The sequence below is a fragment of the Podarcis vaucheri genome (genome assembly GCF_965113315.1).
Source record: "Podarcis vaucheri genome assembly, chromosome: 2".
In the NCBI taxonomy this organism is placed as follows: domain Eukaryota; kingdom Metazoa; phylum Chordata; class Lepidosauria; order Squamata; family Lacertidae; genus Podarcis; species Podarcis vaucheri.
This window is the reverse complement of record NC_138760.1, coordinates 130850896-130864132: the sequence shown is the minus strand read 5'-3', so window position 1 is coordinate 130864132 and position 13237 is coordinate 130850896. Positions and strand designations below refer to the sequence as shown.

The 13237-nt window shown below is 47.1% G+C and overlaps 2 protein-coding genes across 2 annotated transcripts in view; both read left to right on the top strand.

The window, feature by feature from the left end:
- The window catches only part of LOC309527425 (uncharacterized protein), a 50620-nt gene that overhangs the window by 7718 nt on the left and 29665 nt on the right, over positions 1–13237 (top strand). The window lies entirely within an intron of this gene.
- LOC309527369 (uncharacterized protein) lies at positions 3577–12298 on the top strand. The gene is made up of 4 exons (XM_082214162.1): positions 3577–3639; positions 6370–6547; positions 6730–6856; positions 9285–12298. Exons 2-4 carry the CDS (start codon positions 6473–6475, stop codon positions 10649–10651), a joined length of 1569 nt encoding a protein of 522 aa, XP_082070288.1. The 5' UTR covers positions 3577–3639; positions 6370–6472; the 3' UTR covers positions 10652–12298.

Sequence of the window (13237 nt, the reverse complement as noted above, 5' to 3'; positions counted from 1 at the left end):
TACTACAGGAAGGTATAATTATAGATAGGACTCAAACGAGTTAGCAACCCGCTTGTCCCTGCATAAACTCAAACAGGGGCTCGTTTAAACTCTGCTAAATTATATAAACGTTCCCACACTGAAAGGCCTTGCCTTGCCTCTTTCCACCTGGCTTGGGGCGGGGCCTGACAGGCTTCGTAATGGCTGTGGCTGCTACTCAGCAGAGAAGACCCCTCTTTTTAATTGGTTTTAAATTATATTTTATCTGTGGCGTTTTAAATGGTTGGGATGGTGTTTTAAATTTTGGTTTATGGTTTGGTTTTTGCTGTGTTGGGGGCGGGATTAATGTCTAGTTGGGCCCGGGGTTAGTTAATTATTAATATAACTATGAATTGTTTTCTGTTTGTTTCTTTGTTTGTTTCTATTGTTTTATATAGTTTGTATCTGGTTGTTAAGGGGAGAGGGTCAGGGCAGCTGGGGAGTGGGTCCCAGCCAACAGAATGGCTGGGGCAGTTTCCACGGGTGGGGGGTATGTGCTGGGACACCCAATCTCAGTGATCACAGGTAGGAGGAGGAGTTATGCATGTCATTACTGAGGCAGGTTTAGTTGTTGTTTGAAGACAATCCCTGCCTCCGGAGGTCTGGTCTTGACCAGATGGGTACCAGAATCAACAAGGTAGATCCACATGAACTGAAGGTGCTGCTGTGCAATGCCAGGTCAGTGATTTATAAGACCACTGCCATCCATGACTTGATCGTGGATGGAGGACTTGCCCTGGCATGTGTGACAGAGACTTGGTTGGATGAAGCAGATAGGCATGTCCTTCCCGCTGCTTGTCCACCAGGTTTCTTGTATGCATGCAACCCAGGTCATATGGGCGGGAAGGGGGGGGTTGCAGTGATTTTTAGGAAGTCACTAGTTTACACTGGGTGTCCTATTGGGAAGACCCAGTTCTCTGAGTGCATGTTCTGGAGGTTGGGCAATAGGGGCAGTACAGGATTCCTTTTGGTGTACCGACCTCCCCGCTGCACCAAGGATTCCCTGTCTGAGCTGCTTCAGGTCGTGGCGGATGTTCTCCTGGAGACACCTAGCTTGGTTGTCCTAGGGGATTTTAACATCCATGCCGACACGACCTTACAAGGGGCCGCTCGGGACTTCATTGAAAACATGGCCTCCATGGGGCTGTCCCTGAATAAGTTGGGCCCAACTCATAGTCACGGACATGCCTTAGACCTGGTGTTCACCTCTATTGACATGGGTGATCTGACACTAAGTAAAAGCGAAACTAAAGAAGTGCCATGGTCAGATCACTTCCTAGTGCAACTGGACTTCTCCTCAACCCTTCCCCTCTGCAGGGAGGTGGGATCAATTCGGATCCCCACCACCACCACTTAACGGATCCAAATGGTTTCCAGAGAGTGGTAGGGGATGCTTTATCTCATGTTGATAGCCTTCCAGATGATTCCTTGGTGGCCCGCTATTGGCTGTCTGGCTCTGAAGTGCCCTCTCTGATTGAATTAATCCCGGACAGCGCTGTGGTTTTCCCCGGAGCTGAGGGCGATGAAACAATCACTGAGACGGCTGGAGCGCCAGTGGTGGAAAACCCATTTTGAATCTGACCGGGTTAGAGCTCAACATTGAGCCTACCAAGTGGCGATAGTAACGGCGAAGAGGACTTTCTTCACCGCCTCTATCGTATTTGCAGAAAATAGCAGCAGGAGACTCTTTCAGGTGGTTCGCAATTTAACGGAACCACTTTTGCCACTGGGGCTTGGTAAAGACCCCAATATCTTCTGCAATGATTTTGCAAAGTTTTTTGCAGATAAAGTGCTCAGATCCGGAAAGAGGTAGACTCCACCGTGGGAGCAGGACCAGGGCGGGAGAGTGCTAGAGTCCTGTCTAGCCTTGTTACATGGCATCAATTCCAATCTGTTACCTCTGAGGATGTGGACAGGCTGCTTGGACAAGTGAAACCGACCACCTGTCTCCTTGATCCTTGCCCATCCTGGCTGATAAAAGCGAGCCAGGAAGGGCTGGGCGATGGGCCAGATTGTGTCAAAGGTGTCTCTTTTGGAGATAACTTTGATTAGTCACTAATGGTATGTGAGGCATTATGACAGAGTAATAATAATAATAATAATAATAATAATAATAATAATAATAATAATAATTTATTTATACCCCGCCCATCTGGCTGGGCCTCCCCAGCCACTCTGGGCGGCTTCCATAAAAACCAGAAATACAATAAAATATCACACGTTAAAAACTTCCCTGAACAGGGCTGCCTTAAGATGTCTCCTGAATGTCAGGTAGTTGTTTATCGCTTTGACATCTGCTGGAAGGGCGTTCCACAGGGCGGGTGCCACTACCAAGAAGGCCCTCTGCCTGGTTCCCTGTAGCTTTGCTTCTCGCAATGAGGGAACCGCCAGAAGGCCCTCGGCGCTGGACCTCAGCGTCCGGGCAGAATGATGGGGGTGGAGACACTCCTTCAGGTATACTGGACCGAGGCCGTTTAGGGCTTTAAAGGTCAGCACCAACACTTTGAATTGTGCTCGGAAACGTACTGGGAGCCAATGCAGGTCTTTCAAGACCGGTGTTATATGGTCTCGGCGGCCGCCCCCAGTCACCAGTCTAGCTGCCGCATTCTGGATTAGTTGTAGTTTCCGAGTCACCTTCAAAGGTAGCCCCACGTAGAGTGCATTGCAGTAGTCCAAGCGGGAGATAAGCAGAGCATGCACCACTCTGGCGAGACAGTCCGCAGGCAGATAGGGTCTCAGCCTGCGTACCAGATGGAGCTGGTAAACAGCTGCCCTGGACACGGATTTGACCTGTGCCTCCATGGACAGCCGTGAGTCCAAAATGACTCCCAGGCTGCGCACCTGGTCCTTCAGGGGCACAGTTACCCCATTCAGGACCAGGGAATCCTCCACACCTGCCCGCCTCCTGTCCCCCCAAAACAGTACTTCTGTCTTGTCAGGATTCAACCTCAATCTAATGGTCCAGATGTTATTAATCCAAGCTTCTATTGCCCTTTTAGAGGTTTCCTTCCATCGTGGGCAATAACTGTAGTCTAGCTGCTGTGGACAGAAAGGAAATTAATTCTTTAGTTTGAAGCGTAGAATATGGGGTCAAATATGGTTGTAATAAGGTAAGTGCTGAATCAGGACAGATAGACTGTTTAGAGATTTTGGAGGTCAGATAAAAAGCTCTTCCCCAGAAGTCATGGACCACGGTACACCCCCACCAAACGTCAAAGCAGGAATCCGAGACCTTCTGCATGCAAAGAAACTGCTCTACCCCTGAGTTGCACACCCCCCCCTGAAAACATAACAAAGTCTAAGTTTCTCCATCAGCTCCCTCTTTTTTAAAAAAGGTACCCATTGAAATGACAGTGGACCACCATTTAGGGTTGTCTTGTTACTGTTCCAAACCCCTTCCCAGGAGGAGGCTTTTTAGAAAATGGGGGGGGTGTCGTTTTTCTTGCGGGGGGGGAGGCGGATCTCCTGCCCCTCCCCCTCCCTCTGGGTCAATGAGCTCCGCTTCCTAGAAAGGCAGGAGGTGGGGGTTTTTTTGGGGGGGGAGTAGAGGCGAAGTTGGAGGGGAGGGGTCTCCATCCTCATTCCCGGAAGAGAAGCGGGCTTGGAGAAGAGGAGAAAGAGGTGCCGCATATTGGGGAGCTATTTGGGGAGGGGGGTGGGAGAAGGATTTGCTTTCCCTCCCCCTGAATCTACAAATGGCAGCTGGGAAAGGAGGCGGGAGGATTGAGGGGGGGGGGAGAGAAAGGAAAGCAGGGAGAGGCTTCGCCCTTTCTCTGTGGGGCGGGCGGGATGCAGACCACCTGGCTACAAAGAGGAGTCTCTCCCTCCCCCCAACAGGGTTTGCATTGCAAGACCCTTTTCGAAGCGCAGCGAAGACACTTGAGACGAACCAGAAAAGGGCGCCCCCCCCCCGTGGAACTTAATTACAAAGGGATTTGCAGCCCCACCCTGGGCATGTTGACTCAGCAGTCTGTCTTTCTCCGTTCAAAGGGGGGGGGGCAGCGCCATTCCACCTAGTGATGCTCCTCTCTGCTTAACACCCTCCATCTCCCTTCTCACTCCTGCCCCCCCCATCGCTCCCCCCAGGCTCTGCCTCCTGTGTCAGGGAGGCGGTCTGGACGGGAGGGGGGGTTAGCTCCTCCAGGACCCTGACCGGCCCCCCCCCCCAAATCTGCTGCTGAGATCGGGAGGGCAAGCAGGGGAGATGAAGTCTGTTTTGGTGCAGTGGAAGCAGCTGGAGATTTCGGGGTGGGGGGTGGGAGATGGACAGTGTCAAAGGAAATCAGTCTCCAGAGCTTCCTGAGTAAGAAAGAGGCTGATGGGAGAAGGAAGGGGGAAGCCCCCCAGCTCCCCTTTCAGAAATCCCAGTCTGGCCGGCTGAGGTTGCTTTGGCACAAAGGAAAGAGCCTTGTTGGGTTTCCCATGTTGGGGGGTGCACTTGGGGGGGGGTTGCTGTGCTGCTTTTGTGCCCCAAAACTGGAGGGAAGAGGCACATTTTCCATTTCCTGAAGCGTGAAAAAGCATCTTGTCAGTTTTCCTCCTGCTTGGCAAAGGAAATGGGCCCATGGTTGGCAGGATTTGAAACTGATCAAGGTCTCAGGAGCCCTTTAAACAGCTTCAAGGCAAAGATTGGAGGAATTAAAGAATTGCCCCCTCTCCAGCTGGACTTGGGGGAAAGAGGAGGGGGGATGAGTTTTTGATGCTCTTTCTTTCCAAAAAGAGGCTTCTCCAGACATCCTCTTGGGACTTTGTCGGAAAGGAGAATCAAAGCTCCCAGGGGTGGGAGATCTGGCCTGCCTTGCAGGATTGGCCCAGCGCAGAGGTGCTGAGGGACTTTCTCTGCCGGTTCTGCCAGCTTCACTCCTGCCTGACCTCGTCCCCATCCAGGTTGCCAGGAGGGTCTTCTAACAGTATAGGTCTTCTAAAGCCCACCACCTGGGCAATGCTTACACAAGAACCCTGCAAGGTGGGCCAGGATGGCAGCCAGATTGATGGGCAGGGCCAGAGGACAGAGTTGGTCGGGCTATGGGGCTGACTCTGAGCTTTTTCCAGGAGCTGCCTGCCTTCCAGGGATTTTTCCCAGCCCCACAAAAAAAACCTCAGGAGGCAGCTGGGAAGCGCTGGAAAGAAGGTGTGGTGCTGGGGAAATTCCTGAGGGCCAGAGACAGAGACAGAAAGGATTTGAGGGCCAATTTAGCCTACTCTGGTCTGAGGTTCCCCACCCTGCAGTTTGGGTGCTGGGCTTCCACCAGGGAGACCCTGTCTCCCATCACCCTGCTCAGGAGGGGTGCCCTGTGCCCAGTTTGGACCCCCTGATTATTTCTCCTCCTGTCCTTCCTCACAGTGTAGGGAAGATAAAAGGGGACACACACACAGAGAGAGAGAGAGAGGTTCCTAAGAGGAAGGACTAGGGGGCCAGAAGCCACTGAACTTCATATCTCTGTCCCCTAAACTACAATCCATGTTAGTGCACTAAAGGTAAAGGGACCCCTGACCATTAGGTCCAGTCGTGACCTACTCTGGGGTTGCGGCGCTTATCTCCCTTTATTGGCCAAGGGAGCCGGTCTTTGTCCGCAGACGAGTGCTCTAAATATTTCCATCTGCTCCCCTTGGATGGAGCTTCAGCACCCTGGTGCCCCCCCCCCCGGTGTTGCTTTTCTTGCAACTGCAGATTTAGGAGTTTCCCTTATTTCCTATACAGTATTCTAAATGTATCAAAAGGTCAGAAACTGGTTTCCTGGGTGGCTTTTCGGAGGAATGACTGTAATGCTTTCTGCGAAGCTTCATTCAGAGTTTGGGATTTGATCCTAGAACTTTTCAATCCGAAGCTGAATGTCCCCTAAAGACTGAGGCATTTTTATAGTATTAGTATTTCCTCTGACTGCAAATACTGCCCATTATTTAGGAGTTTCCCTTATTTTCTTTATTCTAAATGTACCAAAAGGTCAGACTGTTTGGGGGAAAGGAACAGTGAGGTCTGCAGAGGTACTGACCGTAACAGTTTCTGCAAAGCTTCATTAAGAGTTTGGGATTTGAAGCTGAATGTCCCCTAAAGACTGAGGCAGCTTATAGTATTACAAAGTTCCTGTAGAAAGGATTACATCCTTCCAGTTCTCTGGCTTTGAAATTAGAATTTATGCGTACTAGTTTATTAGTATTGATATTTGTAATTTGTAACAGGTATGCTATCTGTGTATATGTATCCCACCCTAATTAAATCCATCTTTCTGTGAACCGCCCTGAGACCTCCGGGTGTAGGGTGGTATATAAATTTAATTAATAACTATTATTATTATTATTATTATTATTATTATTATTATTATTATTATTTCTTCATTGTTCTCCTAAAAGGGCTGCTCCCTGCATTGAAGTGCATCGTTGCAACAGCTGCGAGAGTCCTGGAAGTGGCCTAGTTTACGCCTCCTCCTCCTCCGTCCTTTACACTGGCAGTGCAATGGACTCCGAGACCCCCTCTGAACGGCCTCTTCTTAAAGATGGAGTGGAAAGAGGAGCCAGGCAGCTCCCTCGGGTAGGGAAAGAGCAACGGGAGCAGGGAAGAGGCACAGATGGGACCACCCAGCTTCCCTCTGTGTTGAGTGGGGATGATGGGGACCAAAGAGCAGCTCTGTCTTCTTCTTCTTCTTCTTCTTCTTCTTCTTCTTCTTCTTCTTCTTCTTCTTCGTCTTCTTCTTCTTCCTCTTCTTCTTCCAGGCCCTCTTGACCTTTGAGGAGGTGGCTGTGTTTTTCACGGAGGAGGAGTGGGCTCTGCTGGATCCAGGCCAAAGAGCTCTGCACAAGGAAGTCATGGAGGAGAATTATGAGATGGTGGCCTCTCTAGGTAAGGGCACATTTTTATTCTTCCTGGCTGCTAGACATTGGAGGTGTGAATCTGCTGTTTGAACCATTTATTCATGCCGTGTCTTCTTCTTTGGCAAATCCTCGTAGCCAAATAAGATTGTCTTCCATGAACATGGTCTTAACGGTGTGTCCGTAAGTGACTGTGGAGTCCGATTCTGGATCCACACATCCTTCCACAGTGGGGACATAGGTTTCCAGGCAGGAGTTAATTACAGTGAGGGTTTGCTCTTAGCTTGTTTCTCCCTTTCATCCAGTGTGGTGTAGTGGTTAAGAGCGGTAGACTTGTAATCTGGTGAACCGGGTTCGCATCTGCACTCCTCCACATGCAACTGCTGGGTGACCTTGGGCTAGTCACACTTTTTTGAAGTTTTTCAGCCTCACTCACCTCACAGAGTGCTTGTTGTGGGAGAGGAAGGGAAAGGAGAATGTTAGCCGCTTTGAGACTCCTTCGGGTAGTGATAAAGTAGGATATCAAATCCAAACGCTTCTTCATCCTGAGTTGGTGCTTCTTCAAAGTCCATGATGCCTTGGTAATGGCTATTCTGCAATTGGATGATGATGATGATGATAATTTATTTATTTTCCACCCATCTGCCCGGGTTTCCCCAGCCACTCTGGGCGGCTCCCAACAAAATATTAAAAATAGAATCAAACATTAAAAACTTCCCCAAACAGGGCTGCCTTCAGATGTCTTCTAAACTTCAGATAGTTGTTTATTTCCTTGACATCTGATGGGAGGGTGTTCGACCGGGCGGGCGCCACTACCGAGAAGGCTCCCTGTCTGGTTCCCTGTAACCTCACATCTCACAGTGAGGGAGCACTCGCAGGCCAGTGTTTCCCAATTTTCTGTGCTTATACTGCATTTTTAAGATTTGCCTTGAGAGCATCTTTAAACTTCTTTTGTTGTCCACCGCTATATCAATTTCCATTCTTAAATTGGGAATAGAGTGGTTTCTTTGGAAGACAACAATCAGGCATCCGAACAACATGAGCAGTCCAATGAAGTTGATGTTGAAGATTGTACTTTATAGCAACACTGTACTTTCATCAGTAGGTAACTCTTCATAAGCTGATATTGTGGTATGAATTCACACAAAAAAACCTATGCATAATATACAAAGAGATTCACATGGTATGGTGGCATGAGCCTTCCTGGTCCATGTCATTTATTAGCTTTTAATGGGCCACCAGATACTTGCTGTTTTTGTTTCAAAAGATTAAAATTTTTGAATATTTTTTTAGTAACATATAACAACCAACACTTCTGTTTTACTTATTCCACATAGCAGAGACTCTGATACTCAAGTCTGAGCTCATCTCCTCACTTCGAACAGAAAAATACAGGGATGTTGTCCTGGACCAATTGAGAGGTACATACTTCCACTTTGTTGTGAGGCTGTAGCTTTGTATGTCTCCTTTCAGTGTTTACAGATATAAAAAGATCCCTTTTGCATCAGAATGTGGGGCCATCATTTCCAGCATCCTGGTGCAGGTTTAGGTGATGTGTGTTAGAATTCCTGCTGCGAGATTGCAGACATAGGATTGTTGTCTATCACATGACGGTATATGTTTTGATTCCACAGAGTGGGAAGTGACAGAGACAGGATTTTTGTGTTAATGTGTTCCGTGAAGTGGGACTATTGACTTTTGTTCTTTTTGTCTTTGCTGTCTGATGCTAGAGAGAGAGGGAGCCATGTTGCAGTGCTCCGTGTGTGTTTATATGTAAATAAAGTAGATTAGCCAAAGTTGCTGGGGTTCTGTCACAAGCGACGCAAACTCTGTGGATCTCTAAGTGTGCCGGTGTCAGTTGGCATCGGTCGCTGTGATGTTCAGGCAAAAGAAAGCTTTTGAATCTCCTGAACAATTTACCAGGAGGGAGATAACATGCCAGTTGGGCATGTGTCTCTGGCAGGGTCCTACTCGAGTGTAGGCTGAACTCCTGACAATGCGTACAGCTGGTTGGAATGTATCAGCCAGATATTACAGATCATGGAGGAAGGAGAAAACTGAATACAGAGGCGTAGCATTTTCACAGGATTAGGAAGATGGAAAAAGTGTGTCCCTTCAGATGTTGCTGCACTACAACTCCCGTCATCCCTGGTCATTGGCCATCTTTACTTGGGTTGATGAGTCCAACCACATCTTGACGGCCACAGATGCCTCATCTCAGCATAGAAGGTTTCTCTTGGTGCTCAGTGTTACATGGGATTTGAAGGTAGAACTGGATACTAAGGGTTCTTGATATTATTTTCAGATTTCCTTTCCTAAAATGTGGTACATGGGAGAGGGAGGAGTGCTGGATTTGTTAAAATAAGAGAAAGTGCGGATTGGTCTTGCTGCGTGTTAATTTCGCTTGTTTTCTTCCTTGAAGACCTAACAATATTTTCTTTCCCCCAACTTTCAACCAGGTAATGTAGAAGACAATCAGAATTATGAGGTGCCACCTGTGAAGTACTTTAGTGCGAGTGAACAATTTAGCACACATCTACAAAATAACAGAGGGGAGAAACCATTCAGATGTATGGAGTGCGGAAAGAGCTTCAGACAGTCTTCAAACCTTACTAGACATCAACAGATTCACACAGGGGAGAAACCATTTAAATGCATGGAATGTGGAAAGAGCTTCAGACAGTATTTACACCTTACTGTACATCAACGAATTCACACAGGGCAGAAACCATTTAGATGTATGGAGTGTGGGAAGGGTTTCATTAGGAATGCAAGCCTTACTCAACATAAACGGACTCACACAGGGGAGAAACCATTTAGGTGTATGGAGTGTGGAAAGAGCTTCAGACAGTCTTCAAACCTTACCAAACATCAACAAACTCACACAGGGGAGAAACCATATAAATGTTTGGCGTGTGGAAAGAGTTACACTGAAAATCGGTCACTTGCAAAACATCAACAAACCCACACAGAGGAGAAACCATATAGATGTATGGAATGTGGGAAGGGTTTCATTAGGAATGCAAGCCTTACTCAACATAAACGGACTCACACAGGGGAGAAACCATTTAGGTGTATGGAGTGCGGAAAGAGCTTCAGGCAGAGTAATAACCTTACCAAACATCAACAAACTCACACAGGGGAGAAACCATATAAGTGTTTGGCGTGTGGAAAGAGCTACACTGTAAGTGGGTCACTTTCAAAACATCAACAAACCCACACAGAGGAGAAACCATATAGATGTATGGAGTGTGGGAAGGGTTTCAGTGAAGCTGGAAAACTTAAAAGACATCACCGAACTCACACAGGGGAGAAACCATATAGATGTATGGTGTGTGGAAAGAGCTTCAGGCAGAGTAATAACCTTACCAAACATCAACAAATTCACACACGGGAGAAAGCATATAAATGTTTGGCGTGTGGAAAGAGCTACACTAAAAGTGCGTACCTTGCAAAACATCAACAAACCCACACAGAAGAGAAACCATATAGATGTATGGAGTGTGGGAAGGGCTTTAGTGAGGGTGGAAAACTTACAAGACATCACCGAACTCACACAGGGGAGAAACCATATAGATGTATGGAGTGTGGGAAGGGCTTTAGTGAGGGTGGAAAACTTACAAGACATCACCGAACTCACACAGGGGAGAAACCCTTTAGATGTACAGAGTGTGGAAAGAGCTTTATTCACAATGGAGCACTTATTGTACATCTACGAACTCACACAGGGGAGAAACCCTTTAGATGTAAGGAGTGTGGAAAGAGCTTCAGTCAGAAAGGAAACCTTAAAAAACATCAACAGACACACAGGGGAGAAACCATATGAATGTATGGATTGTGGAAAGTGCTTCAGTAAGAGCATAACTCTTGGAAAACATCAACGATCTCACAGAGAAGCAACGGTTTAAATGTTTGAAGTGTGGAAAGTGTTTCAGTTATAATGGAGTTCTTAATAATCACTTACAGACTCACATAGGGGAGAACCCATGGAGATGTCAAGTTTTCCCCACAGAATTCACTTTGTCCCTCATATCCACAAACTCTCATAGGGGGAAATCCATTCTAAATGCACGGAGAATATTTGATGTTCTGGTGTTTGTATGGAGTGTTGTGCATATATGTATTAAAGCAACAAAGGTAATGTCTCATAATAGTAAGTATAATGAAATATACAGTGTACTGTTAGGGATGTGCAGAATATCACCCTGGAGTGCTCATTGTGAGTGAACATGTGCTGAGAGCTCATTACTATTTGGTCTTTGGCAGAGAGAGTTGGGAATGGAGAGTTGGGGAAAGTGGAGCACGACAGTGGTGTTTAGGAAGCAGGATGGGCTCTGCAGTCCTAGATCTGTAGAATTGAAAGGGACTTCGGTCTTCTAGTGCAACTCCCTGTTATCAGAGGAGCAGCATAAAACCCATTTTTATAATTGCAATAAAGGAACAATGAAAACACAGAGAGGCTGAAACCATCTACATGCAGAAAGTAATCTTTAAACCATCATATATTGCTTAATCTTGGCTATGGCACAGGGGAATGTGGGCATTGCCAGTGTTTATATTTTTATTTATTTATTTATTTTTATTTATTTATTTATACATACATACATACATACATACATACCCTGCCCATCTGGCTGGGTTTCCCCAGCCACTGTGGCGGCTTCCAACAAAATATTAAAAATACATTAAAACATCTGTCATTAAAAACTTCCCTAAAAAGGGCTGCCTTCAGATGTCTTCTAAACTTCAGATAGTTGTTTATTTCCTTGACATCTGATGGGAGGGTGTTCCATAGGGTGGGCGCCACCACCGAGAAGGCCCTCTGCCTGTTTCCTGTAACCTCACTTCTTTGCAGGGAGGGAACCGCCAGAAGGCCCTCGGCGCTGGACCTCAGTGTCCGGGTTGAATGATGGGAGTAGAGACGGTCCTTCAGATATACTGGACCGAGGCCATTTAGGGCTTTAAAGGTCAGCACCAACACTTTGAACTGTGTTCAGAAACATGCTGGGAACCAATTCAGGTCTTTCGGGGGGTCATTTGCCTGTGGGGAAAGAAATCTCTGTGCCCACATAATTGGCCCTGTTTCAGAAATCAGGTAGCATAGGAGGCTATACTAGTCATGTTAGACTGGTGAGGAAGAATAGGCCTATGAGCGGCAAACAAATTTAGTCCTCTTTATGTTGTGGTAAATCATCTTCAGCAAGGGTCCAGATTGACAACATTCTCACTCAAATGCCTCTTAGAAATAGGTTAATGATTTTGTATTAACTTGGAAAGGCCAATCTAATAGCAGCTACCACAACTGATGACTTGTGATCTTACTGACTGGATAGTTTGTTGGTCTGTGTGGTGCTCTGAGTTCTGAGAGTTGTTTGGAGTTTGTTAAGAGAGAACTGGTTAAGATCCGTATCTGTTCCTGTATATAGTAACTTGTTGAGTCCACTGTAAATAATAAACCCATCTAAGTAACCAAGTTACCATTAGCAGCGTCTTGTTCCTGCTTCGTCCATCCTGCCTGCAACTGATTGCTTTCTGGAACTCTGCGTATGCTCTGCTAAGGTCTGGCTTAGGTCCTGCAACAGGTCAAAGTTGCAAAACACCAATAGGAATGACATCTTAATACAGTGGTGCCTCGCAAGACGAAAAGAATCCGTTCAGCGCGTCTCTTTGTCTTGCGGTTTTTTCGTCTTGCGAAGCAAGCCCATTAGCGGATTAGCGCTATTAGCGGCTTAGAGGGCTTAGCGGATCAGCTGATAAGCGGCTTAGCGGATCAGCTGATAAGCGGCTTAGCGGATCAGCTGATAAGCGGCTTAGCGGATCAGCTGATAAGCGGCTTAGCGGATCAGCTGATAAGCGGCTTAGCGGATCAGCTGATAAGCGGCTTAGCGGATCAGCTGATAAGCGGCTTAGCGGATCAGCTGATAAGCGGCTTAGCGGCTTGGGGAAAAGGGGGGGAGGAAAAAAACCCGCAGGAACTCGCAAGACATTTTCGTCTTGCGAAGCAAGCCCATAGGAAATTCGTTTTGCGAAGCACCTCCAAAACGGAAAACCCTTTCGTCTAGCAGGTTTTCCGTCTTGCGAGGCATTCGTCTTGCGGGGCACCACTGTAATCCCTGACATGGTCATTAAGATATTAAGACTGCACCTGGGACTTCCTTCTGCATGCAAAGCATTGCATCTGAGGCCTTCTGCATGCGAAGCAACTGCTCTGCTACTGAGCTTCACCCCCTCAAAGCAAAGCCCAACTTTGTCCATTGGCCCCCACTTTTTGAAAAGTACACATTGTAAAGACACAGGACCACCCCATACCTACCGCAATTTCTCCGAATAGGGACGTCCTATTCAACAGTAGGGTTTCCATATGTCTGGAATTTCTCAAACATACCCAGGATACTGTAGTTGGAAGCAGTGT

What these genes read in the sequence shown, in the direction of transcription:
- LOC309527369 (XM_082214162.1), top strand. Translation starts at nt 6,473, where the DNA reads ATGGACTCCGAGACCCCCTCTGAACGGCCTCTTCTTAAAGATGGAGTG. An exon ending in GAGCCAGGCAGCTCCCTCGG is followed by an intron (nt 6,548 to 6,729) that starts GTAGGGAAAGAG and finishes TTCTTCTTCCAG; the next exon opens with GCCCTCTTGACCTTTGAGGA. An exon ending in TGAGATGGTGGCCTCTCTAG is followed by an intron (nt 6,857 to 9,284) that starts GTAAGGGCACAT and finishes ACTTTCAACCAG; the next exon opens with GTAATGTAGAAGACAATCAG.